We start from the raw sequence: 15,702 nt of genomic DNA, 5'->3' as shown, positions 1-15,702 counted from the left end.
AGAGTGGTAAAGGTTGGCGACCCCTGATATATGTGCTTATTGTTTAAAGCAGGGGTGGGCAAACTACGGCCAGCGGGCCGCATGCGGCCCGGCAAGGGAATTCGTGCGGCCCGCCAAATGTCAGTAAATTTTAAAGAGAAAGTTTCCGACTAACGCTGAATAGTGTTATGAGCACTGGCGTAGAGTTTTAAAAATACCGGGGTGCGACTTGCCGATACCTATACCATGTGCAGTATCTGTACCCGTACCATACTTGTGAACTAAACACAGATTCTTTATTCGTGCTTTAGTCTGTTGTTTTTTGCCACGTTATTATGCAAATCGTCACTTGACACAATTTCTTCGTTCGATAAAAGTTTTTTTGCACTGTTGACGCCAAAACTTTTGTCACTTTGGATCAAGTTTAGGTCTTTACAGTACTTTGCAAACAGACATCAAACACGGCTTTAGAATCGTTAACACAGACCCGCACAACACCCAAAGATCGATATTAAAAGCGGCTCGCTTTGTTTAATGTTTGCACTAGGAATTTATTAACAAAAAACGTGGTGTAGCCTATGTTGCAACAAATGCTTGTTTTTTTTTGAAACAATTACAATTGTAGGGTTTCAACCAATGTTTGTACAATCACCGAAGTGATCGACAACAAACGTATTTGCACATTGCTGAAAATATACTATGTTAATATTTTGGGCCAAATCCGGGGTGCACAACCTGCACAGGGGCTAGTTTGTGCGGCCGTGACCATGTATGTTAAAATACATGTACTGGCGGCCGTGACGTAACTAAAACTATTTTGCCATATATTTCGATTTTCAAACTGCTAGAAACAGATTTCGTAAGACTGGGAAAAAGATTACCAGTCTAATAACCACATGCTCCAGGCTTTTTATCCGCTTATTGTGTGCAAACAATGCGAAAAAACAGGCACCGCAATCGTCAAAATACAGTTTATGACGTCATGAACCGTTAGCTCCGTTCAGCTAAACTTATGCTCAGGTTAGAAATTATTAATCTGAGCATTTAAGGCGACTTTAAATGGTACATATATCATATAAACCTAATTCTTTATCAGTTATTTTAAAACAAAAAACAAGCAAGCACTTGCCGGCTGTTGGTAAAATACTATGCGGCCCCATAAGATTATAAACTTTTGAATGCGGCCCTTGCACTGAAAAGTTTGCCCACCCCTGGTTTAAAGGATAGTAAGAGTAGTGAGCTTAGCCTAATAAACTTAACTAAACAGAAGCCTATGCAGAAAGTTAATTGACAAGGATCAGAGTATCGTATCTAACGTTTTCTTGTGTCGCCGTCCGTCGAATATACTAAATTTATTCCGTAATAGAAGTGTTTGGATAGCAAGAAAGATTGACGCAACTGAAATAAATTTTGTCAAATTTTCTGTCCTTTCTACGCTGATTGTGTACAAACAGTGCCATAAAAACAGCAACGTAACGAGTAACAATATGGAGACGTTTAAAATCGTGAAGTAATCGGCTAATCGTTCCATAAATCTATTAATAAATAGCATGCAACAAAACCGAATCATTCATAACTGTAAAAAGGTTGTGTACCCTTGACTTCTCGAGTAAACTGTTTTCAGTGTCGGTTTCATAGGTAATGCCAACGGAAGTCAGACTGGCTCAAGTTGTCGAATTAAACTGACAGAAAGGAACTACATAGTTTTTAAGCTTATTTTAATAGGTTTTGTCACACGATATTCTCCATATAAAAGTTGTTTAGTGTAAAATGGCGTTGGTTGCAAAAGTAAAACACCCTAGTCTAGGGGTTCTTAACCTGGGGTGCACGCACCCCCAAGGGGTGCGAGAACTGTTCCTAGGGGGTGCGGGGATGCTGAATCATTAAGGTTGGTTAGGTCTATTCGATTTAGGCAATTACAGAAGGGGGAGCGAAAATTGGTTAGTGATTTGAAAGGGGTGCAGCAAGGAAAAAAGGTTAAGAACCACTGCCCTACTCACTAGTGAAACAAAAGTTGTTTTGTGCCAACAGTGTACTTGTAAGTGTTGGGGATACCCCGAGTAAAATAAACCGAAAATAGCAAATGGGTAGAGCTACTAACACGATACCTCCCGGGAGATTCACTTTCACAAGTGGGCGGAAAGCGCTGAATTTTTTAGTTAGCGGCTAAAGAGGGGTTTGAGTTGGGAAATAAGTTTTTAACATTTTTACATTAGTAACTACATTTTTGGTTTAGTTTTATTGAATTTTTAATGCTAATACCTTACCCCGACCCTAACAGTCCTAACCGAGTGGGATATTTTTGGAGATAAAACGTTTTAAATGTAAAAAAAATACTCTTTGCGCCACCTGCCGAAAATTAGGCACTTTTGGGTCTCCCGGGAGGTATTGTGTTAGTAGCTCTACCTAGCAAATGACGATCGCACGATTACAAGCGATAGACGCTGCTCAGTGGGTGTACTGCGATACAAAGGTTGTCGATCTAGCTAAAACTAGCTAAGGATGACCGAGAATAAGCGATAAACAGTGTAGCTTTCATGTTTAAGTAAGATAGTTTAGACTGCTACAAAACCCATGCAAAATCTAAATTTTATCCTGTAAACCGCGGCTCGACATCCTATTTAAGGCAACAAAACAACAACCCAATGTAAACATATATATTTCAATTTTGGTTGTTATGGTACCTGCTGTTTTGTTGCTTCTGTCTGGTTCAATATTTGTGACTACAGTTTACATTCAGATCGAGTTTTAATTTTTAGGTGTGGAATGCACGACTGGTTTATAGACACATAAGTGCCTAAAACCTATTTTCAACGATTCTTCGGTTTAGTGCAAGTTCCTTGTATTGCGTCAGGCAAACTTACGCTTCCTGTTTGAACAATGTACCTCATCCAAAATCGAGGGCGAACGATTTTCCTAGCCATAACAATGACTGACTGTTGTTTGTCAAACCTTTGTAACAATGCGTTGGAAATCGTAAACCATGACTAAATGTTATTTGTGCAATACAATTGAACAATCACTTCTGGTAAGATAATTTGACTACATAATGTCTGCTGTTTTTTCGTCAGAAACGGTATCTTAACGTACTATAAGTTTACAAGGAAAAAATTGGTGTTTACTGTTAAAAGCAAAAATGGCAGATGAAGAAGCTGGAAACCCTGGAAGTAATGTTTATCATATTGACCAGGTAAGATTATAACTAAGTTGTTGATTTTTTCGATGCATAGTAGGCTATTAACTTTGGATAAAAAATATTTTTAAAATCACGTAAATGATAAATTAATTCTGGAAATACAATTGCCAAAAACGAAATTAGTTCCCAAACAGTACATTTGCGTGTCTTTGGGTTGGTTACTTTGCGATTTTATGACATGAAGTCAAAAATGCTGTTCGGTTGGACCAGAAACCAAAAACTGAGTGCCCCGCCAATTTGCACAATAATAATTTGTTTAACTTACTGCTTTTCTTATAAGTCTTTACACTTTCACACCGGTGATGTGCACCACCACCATCATCATCATGAAAATTCTGCCAATACTCGCGCTGATGAGGTTTCAGCCCTAACCTTGCCAGATATATCAGGTAAAGTAATTCAATGCTATGATAGAGTTTCAACGTCACACATAAACACAAGATTAGGCTACTTTATAAATTTGTTTGTCACATATATCAGTGGTTCCCAACCTTTTTTTGACGCGACCCAAATACTTACCAAAATTTTGTTTAGTGGTTTCTCGCGACCCATGGACATGCTATTTTAGTTGAATTTTTGTCTGTAAATTCGGAAAGCTTTTTAAAAATTACTACGCAAGTTTAGCAAATCAATAACCTTATAACGAACAAATAGTGTTGTTGTTTTCGACCTAACATTTCCATTTAACCAGGACTTAGAGCTGAATCGAAGAATTATTAGCCAAACAACGCTTAACTGTGAGCTAACACATCACTTTATGACGTCACAAACAGTTTTAACCATTATCACGATAAGTTGTGATGAAATTATTGTTGGACAACAATTTATAGCCTTAGGAAATATATAAAAATTACGGTACACGGCGAAATCAAAAAGTAGATGTTCTTATTGTCACTAAAACAAGCGACCCAACAGAATGTTCAGGCGACCCAACTTTTGGTCCCGATCCCGTAAATTGTGTCAAATCGTGTGGAAAACAGGGTACGACAAAATCAAAAGCTAACTTTGCATCACCTTAGTTGCAAAGAGAAACAAATGGTCACGTAAAGTTGAAACATCGCTTAAAATAGACGCAATAAATTGTCCAGGTGTAAGAACAGCGAGGAAAAGTAATGATTTAAATCTTAAAACAGGGGTCTCAAACACGCGGCCCACGGGCTGCATGCGGCCCTCCAAGGGTTTTTGTGCGGCCCGCGAAGTAACTTTTAGTTATGTGTTTTACTTAGGCGGAATACCCTGTCAGACCAGTGATTAACATGATACAACCATTCCTTTATTGATGGTATATGCAACGTTTTTACAGGATGATCGAACTAGCCTATTTTTAAAATCAGCAATTGCGATTGTTGCGTCATATTTTGTACAATGTTTTGTCATTGTAGGCCATTGTTTCTACACAAAGCAATAAAGCACAGTTGACTCTTTCACTTTGCTACACTGTATATATGTGTGTTATTTATTGCAATATTGTTTTCAATGTAGCTAATGGCACAAATAAACATTGTTATTTTTGATGTTGCAATATTTTTGTCCCCTATCGATAGTGCGCCCCTCGACTTACTTAAAAGTTTGTTTTTGGCCCTCAAAGCAGTTTGAGTTTGAGACTTCTGTCTTAAAACAACAAACTTAGCACATGCGAATGGGTAATGCTAAATAACAAATAGAAAAAACAAAATTTGAAAGGTTTTACCCGCAACACCAAAACATCCATAAACAAAACAATTCAGCTCGATTAGTGTAGTTTCGTTTAGGGTTAAAACTAATTTTTTAAAAGTTACTTGTATTCTTTGCCAAACAAATAAAGCTTAAACAACACATCTGATCTTAAAATAATACAGGTAACAATAAAAAAGTCGTCGTCGACGTGAACAAAGCCGTCGTCGTACGTCGATGCACAATCACTGCTGTCTCGCTGCTGCGACCATAAATAAAACAAGGGAAAAATACAAGGAAATACGATAGTTGTATACGGTTTCGGAAATCTATGTTGTAAAGTAAACAATGGTTTGTTTACTTTGTTTTGTTTTCTACACCATACAACCAAGTCACTTAACGCTTTACCGAGTGAAAAGAACTTAACTGAACTCAGATCAACATACATGGTTCACATTCGCGGTTGTCCTTCAGACGCAAAAGTCTTTAGTGGTCAAATAAAATACTTTACATGTGAAACATGTTGTTTGCTACGACTCCAAACATTTGGTTTAGCAAATATATTATTTTCTTTAGATTCGAAACTTTCTGAAGCTGCGGACGAAGTTCAAAAACATCTTTGGGAAAAGCTTGAACCAGATGTCGTTTTCAGTGGTTTAAAAGTGGACCACTCAAGTGTTCCTGTTCATCACCCAACATTGACAGAAACGGAAGTTTTTGCGGAGGAAGAGGATGAGATGGACAAATTTTTTCACGTAACAGAAGATAATAACCCCTACACGTATAAAAACCCCAAACCAATTAGGTTTAATGATTTGTTGGCCACAATGATGGGAGTAAGCTTTCTTGCTGTAATTGGTCCCCCAGGTTCGGGCAAAACCACCTTGTCTAAAAGATTGGCCCGATCTGGCAAGTTCTTTACAATTCTGATCCGATTTATGGATCTGGGTTACAATTTTGCTCTTACCCTCAAACAGCTTTTAATCGACTTTCCATTTAAAGATTTAGATTCAACAATACGAAACAATGCGTTTAAATGGATGTTAAAAAATCAGCACAAATGTGTCATTGTTATGGACGGCTATGATCAATCAGTTTGGTCTTTAAACAATCAAAAACCTCCTGATGTATCGTACGACACTCCATTGTCAGTTCAGCAACTCGTGGCAAACCTATGTTGCAAAAACTTCTTCAGAAAATCTTTGTTAATTTTCACATCCCGACCTCATTCCATTCTTTCTATTCCTGTCTATTTTCGGCCAAAATCCACTGTTGTAGTTGGTGACTTACCAACCAACGCCGTAAAAGAAATATTCTTTGCATTTGCTGGTGTCAATGCTGAAAATTTATGGAATGTAATAGGTACGAATGCTCCTCAGCTACTTGAACTTTGCCACAACCCGCTACTTTTACAACTGATCGTTTTCGCTGGTTTGCACGGAAACGGCGGCAACCATTCCCAAACCATTACAAAAGTGTTTGAGATTATCCTACGAAAGCTAAAAAAATCGGGACATGGGCAAGGTATGGAACTAAACAAACTCGTAAAACCACTTGGCAGTATGGCATACGACGGTATGCTGCGCCTGACCGTGGTGTTCACTGATGATGATTTGGCAAGGGAAGGGCTCACAGACGTAAATGTCCAGGACTACGTTATAAACATTGCCAGATGTCCCAGGCTGTTTGAGGGTGACAAAGCCACCTTCTATTTTATTCATCAGCTTTTGCAAGAAATCTTTGCAGCTTATTATATATGCCTGTTTATGCCAATTGAAAACTTTAATCAAACCATCCATCAGTTGGTCAATGACAGGCATTGGTACATGGTTCGGCGATTTATCTGTGGACTTCTGCTCAGGGATGGCCAAAAGAAAGGTTAGTTTTTGAGCTTTTTTTTAATTTGCAAAAAAACTTATAACTTAATTTACAGAACTAGTGGTAAGGATTTACAGCAGTGGTCGGCAACCACCGGGTCACGGCCCGGTGCCGGACCCCGAGGTGTTCGTTACCGGGCCGCAGAAAAATTGCTGAAGGTTCACATTGTATCAAAGTTGTAATAACTGCAATTGGTTTTCAGTGCTGAACATTTGTAGTTTTTAAATACCGGTCCGTGATAAAACTTTCAGTTTCAAACCGGACCGCAGTACAAAAAAGGTTGCCCACCCCTGATTTACAGGATTTTTAGAGAAAAAAGGTTAGAAAGTTGCTAAAATTTTTGCATTAAAGGAAAATCTACGAAACTGTTTGAGGAACTGGTTAAACTCTTTCAAAAAGGTGTACCAAGTCATCTAATAACGGGTAGGATTTGATAGAAGTAACTGAATCCTTTTTGACAAGTTTAATTTTATGTTATGGCGGTTGACAAAAGTGTAAGTTTAAACAGAAAAGATTTATCAAGTAGCAAAGTTTTAGGTCTAGGGTGGCTTCGGGGTTCAGTTCAAAAAAGGGGCCTAGTTCGAGTTAAATTTTGGTAAAGTTAAGTTTCGGGGCTAATTCGTTTTTTTTTAAATCCTATTCGGACGGATTTCCAACATTATATTTTGTGCAATTTTACACAAATAAGTTACTTAATATAATTTTATAAAAATGAGCCATTTACCATCGCAATATAGCCTAATAAATACCAAAAGTAAAAAAATAGAAAGACAAATAGAAGAAGCGTTTTCTTGCACTTATTCATCAATCATTTGTATTTTTTTGCTTTTATTTAGATATTTTGATTGACTTGCAAGAGTGTTCCAGTGACATTCAGAATTCTTTCGCAAAGTTTTTACCGTCCGAGTTTGATCTGAAATATATCCCTATCTCATCCAGTGCAGCCCATGGCTTAGCTCAGATGCTTCCAAAGTTAGACAAACCTGTCATAAAGCTTAGTCTTTGGAGCTGCAACTTAAACACAAACTCCTTGGAGCTGATTTGCAATGCAATCAGCAAAATGAAATACAAAGTTCGTTATTTGTTTGTTTTTTTGTCCTTCGTGGGCAACCATGAACAGATCTAAAATATCAGCTCATTCTTGTTGGAATTTAAACCGAATCGCTTGAAAAAAAGCAATCACACAAGCGTTGTGTTCGAATTTATTCCATATTGCAGCTAAACGAGTATTAAAGCAAATTAACTAAATTTTAACTGTTAAATTAACTAAATTAAGAAATATTGCACAGATTGAATTTCTCAATTTGAGTGGCAACAAGTTCGAAGATGAAAAAATTACGAGTTTATCCCGCTGTTTTACCAAACTCAGAAAGTTAAGGATGTGGGGATGTGGAATTTCAAAAAACGAGCTTGAAGTTTTCTGTCGACAACTGGAAAAAACTAATACTTCTGTACGGATGTTTTTTCATACTTTCTTAGCTATGGGGTGAAATGTTTAAACTGATCATTGTTTTTTGAAATCCCTTGACTATACTGTAATCTTTTCCCCCTTTTTTCCAGCTGGAATTTCTTGATTTAAGTGGCAATGACGTTGGAGACGATTCAGTCACAGTTCTAACTCGTTGTTTAAAAAAAGTCAACACCATCGGACTTTGGCGATGCCAAGTATCCGAAAATGGAAAAAAGTCGTTGCAAGAAGAATTAAAAAAGAACGAGTACCTGGTACGTGGCCTTAATCATTAACTTATTAATTTGTTTAATATTTTTATGTGGGCGTATATAAAGGTCACATCTCAACGTGTGATTTTAGTGTTAATAAACCGGCATGTTTTACTTTTTAGCCCTCAACTATTCGGGGATTGTGGAGAACTTCTGTCAATCAAAATCGCCTATCAATCAGATAAAACCTAACTCTTTTCAATTTTCCGTTTGTTCGTCAGTACTTTTTTGTGAATATGTTCGGCAGGTTTTGTGATGTTTTAAATAACGACTTGTTGTTTAATTACAAAGTGTGGTTTACGTAGCTTACATTGTTGGTTTGTTTTGTATAATTGTCACAACCAGTAAACCCAAGGTTGGGCAATGCTATATGACGTCATAAGTGTCAGCGTAACAATGCGTTTGTGTGGTATTGCAACATGTTTTGGGTGTGGTCGCCATTCTATTGAATACAGTTGAACTGGAAAGGCCTATTTTTTGGTTATCTCTAAACGCTGACCTTGAGAAAAGTTACGCACGTCGCACTTGTGTGTCTAACTGCATACTAGTACGCGACAATTCTGGGGGCTCGTCCGGGATCTACAAATTAAATAAAAGTTTAGTTTGGATCCAATTTATGTGCGTATCAGCAGACCTCTTGTAAGCAGCATGGAGAAACTATTAGAGATGGGAAAGCAAATGGAACTTTCTGGCGAAAGTTTGATGAAGTTCGTAGCTGATCAGCAGGCTCAAGAACGCGAAGAAAGGCGTTTGGTCAGAGAAGCTGAAACCGATAAGGAAGCAAAGGTTCTTGCACAGAAAGAATGTGAACTTGAATTAAAGAAACTCGAGGTGCAGCTTGCACAAGTAAACAGCGACAGACAGGAAGTAGCTGTTGGAAGCAGAGCAAAAGTGCCCAAGTTACCGGTATTTGTTGACGGTAAAGATGAGCTTGATAGCTATTTGTTACGGTTTGAAAGGTTCGCCACAAATAGCAGTTGGAAGCAAGAAGAGTGGGCTACAGCGTTAAGCGCGCTACTCACGGGGAGCTCTAGAAGTCTACTCACGACTTTCGGATACTGACGCGGTTGATTATCGCCGGTTAAAGCATGCCTTACTAAATCGGTACGATCTTACGGAAGAAGGCTACCGTATGAAATTCAGAATGGCAAAGCCCGAGGAACATGAGAGTCCGGAGCAATTTGCCCTGAGGATTCAGAGTTATCTAAACAAATGGGTAAAGCTTTCTGGCCATAACACAGATTGGAGCGAATTGAGTGATTTGTTTGTCAAGGAGCAATTCCTGAAATCTTGTCCGGAGGACTTGTCTGTGTACATTCGAGAACAAGCGCCTAAAACGCTAAACAATCTGACGACAGTCGCCGAACAATTTTTAACAGACGTTTGGTCGACGGAATGACGTTTGGTCGACGGAATACCACACGTTTACTGCTTGTTGAAGGTCGAGTTGGTCGACATAAAGTAACGGCACTTAGAGACACTGGATGCACTGGAATCTTGGTCAACAAAAAGTTTGTGGATGACGATCAGATTCTGGATAAGCACGGGTCTATCGAGTTAGCCGACGGCAAGTTGGTCAAAGCCAAGGTGGCTAAAATTACAGTAAGTACTCCATATTACAGCGGTGAAGTGGAGGCATGGTGTCTGCCCAACACGGCACACGATTTGTGCATCGGAAATGTTGCTGGTGCAAGAGAAGCCGACGATCCAGATGTGGCGTGGGGAAAAGTATGTGCAGTTACTACGAGGGCCCAGAAGGAAAAGAGTAAAAGAAAGGACAAACCTCTCGTAGTGCCGGTTTGCGAAGAGTGGCCGGTTACGGACAGTGATGGATTTAAAAGCGCACAGCGATGTGACAAGTCTCTTCACGATTTGCGGGACCGTGATGAGGAAATGGTAAGAGGGCAGCAAATAACAAAGTTTGTGACCACAGACGGACTGCTTTATCGGGCGTATTTGCACCCCAACGTAAATGAAGGAAATTGGTTAAGACAGCTGGTTGTACCCGTTTCTCTGCGAAGTAGAATTATGCAAGTTGCTCATGACTCGATCATGGGGGGACATTTGGGAATAAAAACGACATGTGACAAGATTATGCAGAGCTTTTACTGGCCGGGCATACGAGACGACGTCCGACGTTTTTGTCGGTCATGTGACATTTGCCAAAGGACAATTAGTAAAGGAAGCGTACACAAGGTGCCCCTACAGAGTCAACCTCTAATTGATGTTCCATTTAAGAGGGTGGCGGTGGACCTCGTCGGACCTATTTATCCAACGAGTGCGGAAGGACACCGTTACATTTTAACACTGGTCGATTACGCAACACGTTATCCGGAGGCAGTGGCGCTTAAGAAAATCACGGCAGAATCGGTTGCTGAGGCTTTGGTGGATATGTACAGCAGGCTAGGGATTCCGGATGAAATTTTGAGTGATTTGGGGACTCAATTTATATCGGAATGCATGAAAGAGACCGAACGGCTCCTCATGATCAAACACCTAACAACTACACCGTACCATCCCATGTGTAATGGCCTCGTTGAAAAATTCAATGGCACGCTAAAGCGAATGCTGAAGAGGTTGTGTAGCGACCAGCCTGAGCAATGGAATAGGTATATAAACGCGTTGTTGTTCGCATATCGCGAGGTTCCACAAGAGGCTACAGGTTTCTCGCCGTTTGAGCTTGTTTATGGAAGGACAATTCGTGGTCCAATGGCAATTTTGCGCGAGATGTGGACCAACTCAGCCACTATTCCTGAAGTGAAAACAAGTTATCAGTACGTCATTGATTTCAAGAAACGGATAGAGACGACAATAGCGCTGGCGAGGGAAGAGTTGGACAAGTCACATGTGAGATACAAAAGGCACTTCGACAAGAAAACAAAGCCGCGAAAGCTTACAGTAGGACAACAAGTGTTGTTACTTCTGCCAACCGATAACAACAAGCTCCTAATGCAGTGGAAAGGACCATTCACGGTGATTGACAAAGTCTCCGTTAATGATTACGTACTAGACGTCAATGGAAAGCGTAGGACCTTTCACATCAACATGTTGAAGGTGTATGTGTCTCGGAATGACACGCCTGTTGCACGTACAGAAGATGTCCCAATAGATACTCAACAGGGGCAAGTGGGTAGCTGCAAATGTTCTGAAGATCCTTCATTCAAATTTGGGGAAAGGCTGACAAGAGATCAAAAGACCGAGGTTAGAGACCTCGTGAGAAGCTACGAAGAGATATTTAGTGACGTTCCTGGTGAAATGGATTTTACCGAACACCGTATTCAGCTGACTGACAATAAGCCAATTCGTTCAAAACCATACGCAGTACCTTACAAACTGCGGGATGGTCTCCAAAAGGATATTGAAGATATGCTGGATAAGGGTATTATTCAGAGATCGCAATCAGCATACGCTTCACCCGTGGTCATCGTCAAAAAGAAAGATGGTTCAAATCGAATCTGCATCGACTACCGGAAGTTAAATAGGGTGACTGTGTTGGATAACGAACCAATGCCAACTGTGGATGAAGTGTTTCATGAGTTATCGACCAGCAGGTACTTTACAAAGATTGACCTGACAAAGGGTTATTGGCAAATCCCCGTTGCCGAACAGGATATCTACAAAACAGCATTCGTAACTCACTGTGGAACATACGAATTTCTAAAAATGCCATTTGGCATGGTAAATTCTGGTGCAACGTTTGTTCGCGCCATGCGAATCCTCTTGGACGGGTTGGACAATACGGAATGCTACATCGATGATGTGTTGGTTCATACAGAGACGTGGGGAGATCACGTGGCCGCGTTGAAAAGGCTGTTTGCTCGTTTAAAGTCAGGAAACGTTACAGTAAAACCTGAAAAGTGTATCGTTGGTGCAGACGGGGTCGACTTTCTGGGTCACTACGTGCACGCAGGGACCATTGGATTGAACGACGAGAATGTTGAGAAAATTCGAAATGCAAACCGTCCTACTACCAAGAAACGGGTCCGCTCATTCTTAGGTTTGGCTGGATATTATCGGGACTTTATCCCAGGTTTCTCGGAAATAGCTGCGCCTCTGACGGACCTTACAAGAAAAGGTTCACCTAACGATGTTATTCTGGGGCCACTGGAAAAGACGGCATTCGAGAAATTAAAGGAAAAGCTGGTCAACAAGCCCTTCTTACACCTGGCAGATAAGAAGAAGATGTACATACTTCGCACCGACGCTTCAAATGTCGGCCTCGGATGCGTTTTGTTGCAACGTCATGGAAACGAAGTGTTCCCAGTGAGCTATGCCAGCAGGCGGCTGACTAAAGCCGAGGAGTCATATTCCACAATAGAGAGAGAATGTCTCGCTATAGTGTGGGCCATTAAGAAATTTAAAGTGTATATTTACGGAGGCGAATTTATTTTGCAAACTGATCACCAGCCTCTAGTGTATTTAACGTCGGCACGATATACAAATGACCGAGTAATGCGGTGGGCGATGTCGCTTCAAAATTATCGTATTACGTATGAAAGTATAAAAGGATGTGACAATGTTGGCGCCGACTATTTAAGTCGCATTTACTAAGTTGTGTTTTGTCGTTATATTTCGTTCTCTTGGCGTTGTGATTTCTTTGTTGCAAAAATCATAGATTTTGCTTAAATGGGGGGTAATGTCACAACCAGTAAACCCAAGGTTGGGCAATGCTATATGACGTATATGGTATTGCAACATGTTTTGGGTGTGGTCGCCATTCTATTGAATACAGTTGAACTGGAAAGGCCTATTTTTTGGTTATCTCTAAACGCTGACCTTGAGAAAAGTTACGCACGTCGCACTTGTGTGTCTAACTGCATACTAGTACGTCGGTCATTTAATTACTTTTGCACAACTGGACCTATTGATTTGTATTATTTTTAAACATATAAATGCCTTTCCATGTCTTGTGGGTAAACATATTTGGGCGCTTGATAATGTATAGGCCTAACCTGTGGCTTTGGTTTCTTTAAAACGTCCGCTAGAATCATCCTCTGTTAAAAGAACTAACGACACAATTTTTAATTTGGCAGCGATTTTTATGACAATTTTACCACAGAAAACTGTTTAAATAGCGTCCTTTGATATGTCGCCCACTATAAAGCATGAAGTCGATCAGCTAATACCAACGTTAACACAAAAATCTTTTGTGAAAGAGACAAATTGGAGGCAAAATCAAAATTGTTGATGAATCAATTACTTATGCTTACCGCATTAAGATCGTAGGCCTACGGATAGAAGCATCTTTTTAGTAGATAAGTTAATTATTTACATATATTTGTGTCCCTTTTTTACGTAACTTACTTCAACAGACTTCACAAAATGTCTCAATACATCCCTACTCATCATTAAATCGTTCTTTCACTTGCAACCAGGTTGCTTGGAATTTGCCGACAACCATTGAAGCAATTTTGGCAGGTCTTTCTGAAACTTCCGCATCAAATATTGTTTGTTTTGGTGCATTCTCGATGTATTCTTTATCGAGTTCTGACGATTGTATTTTATGACGAAGTCTGATTTCCTCCCTAGCTTTTGCTCTGTCGCCTCTACGTCGCGCTTGTTCTTTCAACATCTTTTCGCTAGAAAACAGAGAACCTGGGGTTTTAAAATATTATCCTTGACAAATTTATTAAGTAGAATGGTTTTATAAATTTTCCTAACTTTCCAATACTACTTGTTCTGCCTCCATATAGTCACGTCCATAACAAGGCGTCTCGAAAAAACAAATTTGTACTTTTCAAGCATATTTGATCATGTTACCGTTTTTCCAGCATAACTTCTTTTGTTTCGTCGTTCGGTATATCTTGGTTTGTTTTTTCGACCGATATGTCGTCACTAGATAATTTCCTCAGGTTTTTTTCTACCTGTTAAAAAACATGCATTCATTAGACCAAATAACTATCAAACGATAATTTGTGTTGGAGTGGGTGCATAGACTTTGGCAATTTTAAATTGTAGGTATAACATTTGGTACGTTTACTACTTTTACACCTATAGGCCTACTGTCACCCCGAGAGGGTCTGGGCGCCCGTGTCTAATTATAAAAACATTTTATTAAAATCTGTTGGAAGTCTCGCAATCTCGTCTATAATAGGCCTACACATCACAATGTTTGTTGACGATACATAGGTGGGCCAAAAGTTTTACGAACGTAATCCACATCAATTCATGTTACCCTATGATGAGTAGCCTAGTTTAAAGGAGCAAATCACACCAATTACTCACATTTCCGTTGAGAAGCCCCAGAAAATCCATTGAAAAGTTGCAACTTAATACTTGTCCACTACCTACAATATGTTTAATACTGCGTTTTTGCCGATTACACCTGCGGATTGCGACCAATTAAAAACGCTGATCACCTCATCCAGTTACCGCACAAAACTATCCAGTTTAGTTTAACCGAAAATCGCTGTTTGTCTTTTAGGTTCTAAACTGGTAAAATTACACAATCTAATCAAATTTGATGTTACACACTATAGCAGCATTTCGCTATTAAATTGGAAAGTACGAATCAACTCATCGATTTTGTCTGATCAATAACGTTAACCTTTCATTTTTATTGATCGCCGTTATTTAATTCTAAATTGCTCTGATTCGGCAACTCGTGTGAATTCAATAGGCTATTAGAGACTGTGTTCTATGTGTTAAGGTGGTCTACACGAAGCAGAGGAATTAACAAAAAGTCAATTACTCTGGTTTATATAGTGATCATGTTTTTTCTGTCATTTCAAAACTGTTAATAAATTCAGAACCACCCATGCAAGCTATTTATAGATGCACAGGTGAATACATGTACAGCAACACAAACAACAAGCAAACTAGATTTTAGTTTTCCGTTATAAGCTTGAATGGGTGTTTCTGATTTTACTGACAATTTAGAAATGACAGGCTAATTAGTCGGTGATAGGAAACAACCAAGACATATTTGTCAAAATAATAAGATCACTTTAGTCCAGCGGTTCTCAAGCTGGGGTCTGCGGTCCTTGAGGCAATTTTTGGGGACCGCGAAAACGTTGAAGTAAGTTACTTCTATAATCTTATTTATCGTCTGTTTATTCCACTGAATAAGTTTAAATCAAAGTAGAATTGAAAATCAACTGTTTATATTGTTGAACAATGGCCTTTAATGCATGACAACTAACAAAAATGCAATTGTTTGCGCACAATTGTAGTGTTTTTTGTCTTGTCTGTGATGTCACAAGCTGTCTATAGATCATTGTTATAGGCAATTTTGCATAACTTATAGCTAAAATCCTACAATCAACTTTTGTTTTTCT

The 15,702-nt window shown here is 39.3% G+C and overlaps 3 protein-coding genes and 1 pseudogene across 3 annotated transcripts; 3 read left to right on the top strand and 1 right to left on the bottom strand.

Annotated features, from left to right (window-relative positions):
• Positions 1 to 4,126: 4,126 nt before the first annotated feature.
• LOC145233542 (nucleotide-binding oligomerization domain-containing protein 1-like) lies at positions 4,127 to 8,898 on the top strand. Its single transcript, XM_080098295.1, has 6 exons — positions 4,127 to 6,706; positions 7,058 to 7,129; positions 7,543 to 7,778; positions 7,996 to 8,157; positions 8,267 to 8,428; positions 8,548 to 8,898. The coding sequence occupies exons 1-6, from the start codon at positions 5,275 to 5,277 to the stop codon at positions 8,608 to 8,610; spliced, it is 2,127 nt and encodes a 708-aa protein (XP_079954421.1). The 5' UTR covers positions 4,127 to 5,274; the 3' UTR covers positions 8,611 to 8,898.
• A 56-nt stretch (positions 8,899 to 8,954) lies between these two features.
• Positions 8,955 to 9,840, top strand: LOC145233550 (uncharacterized; annotated as a pseudogene).
• Positions 9,841 to 9,944: 104 nt separating this feature from the next.
• On the top strand, positions 9,945 to 12,976 carry LOC145209103 (uncharacterized). Its single transcript, XM_080079353.1, has 2 exons — positions 9,945 to 9,981; positions 10,029 to 12,976. Exons 1-2 carry the CDS (start codon positions 9,945 to 9,947, stop codon positions 12,974 to 12,976), a joined length of 2,985 nt encoding a protein of 994 aa, XP_079935479.1.
• A 446-nt stretch (positions 12,977 to 13,422) lies between these two features.
• LOC145233559 (uncharacterized) lies at positions 13,423 to 14,903 on the bottom strand. The gene is made up of 3 exons (XM_080098316.1): positions 14,651 to 14,903; positions 14,186 to 14,289; positions 13,423 to 14,004 (listed from the first exon to the last, which is right to left on the bottom strand). Exons 1-3 carry the CDS (start codon positions 14,678 to 14,680, stop codon positions 13,764 to 13,766), a joined length of 375 nt encoding a protein of 124 aa, XP_079954442.1. The 5' UTR covers positions 14,681 to 14,903; the 3' UTR covers positions 13,423 to 13,763.
• Between the last annotated feature and the right edge of the window lie 799 nt (positions 14,904 to 15,702).

This window comes from Phallusia mammillata, chromosome 1 (assembly GCF_965637545.1).
Source record: "Phallusia mammillata chromosome 1, kaPhaMamm4.hap1.1, whole genome shotgun sequence".
NCBI classification, from domain to species: Eukaryota; Metazoa; Chordata; class Ascidiacea; order Phlebobranchia; family Ascidiidae; genus Phallusia; species Phallusia mammillata.
This window is presented reverse-complemented; position numbering and strand designations above follow the sequence as displayed.

What these genes read in the sequence shown, in the direction of transcription:
- LOC145233559 (XM_080098316.1), bottom strand. Translation starts at nt 14,680, where the DNA reads ATGGATTTTCTGGGGCTTCTCAACGGAAAT. An exon ending in TGGGGCTTCTCAACGGAAAT is followed by an intron (nt 14,290 to 14,650) that starts GTGAGTAATTGG and finishes GTTTTTTAACAG; the next exon opens with GTAGAAAAAAACCTGAGGAA. An exon ending in GAAGTTATGCTGGAAAAACG is followed by an intron (nt 14,005 to 14,185) that starts GTAACATGATCA and finishes TCTGTTTTCTAG; the next exon opens with CGAAAAGATGTTGAAAGAAC.
- LOC145233542 (XM_080098295.1), top strand. Translation starts at nt 5,275, where the DNA reads ATGGTTCACATTCGCGGTTGTCCTTCAGACGCAAAAGTCTTTAGTGGT. An exon ending in CAGGGATGGCCAAAAGAAAG is followed by an intron (nt 6,707 to 7,057) that starts GTTAGTTTTTGA and finishes TTTGCATTAAAG; the next exon opens with GAAAATCTACGAAACTGTTT. An exon ending in TCAGCAAAATGAAATACAAA is followed by an intron (nt 7,779 to 7,995) that starts GTTCGTTATTTG and finishes AATATTGCACAG; the next exon opens with ATTGAATTTCTCAATTTGAG.
- LOC145209103 (XM_080079353.1), top strand. Translation starts at nt 9,945, where the DNA reads ATGACGATCAGATTCTGGATAAGCACGGGTCTATCGA. An exon ending in GATAAGCACGGGTCTATCGA is followed by an intron (nt 9,982 to 10,028) that starts GTTAGCCGACGG and finishes CTAAAATTACAG; the next exon opens with TAAGTACTCCATATTACAGC.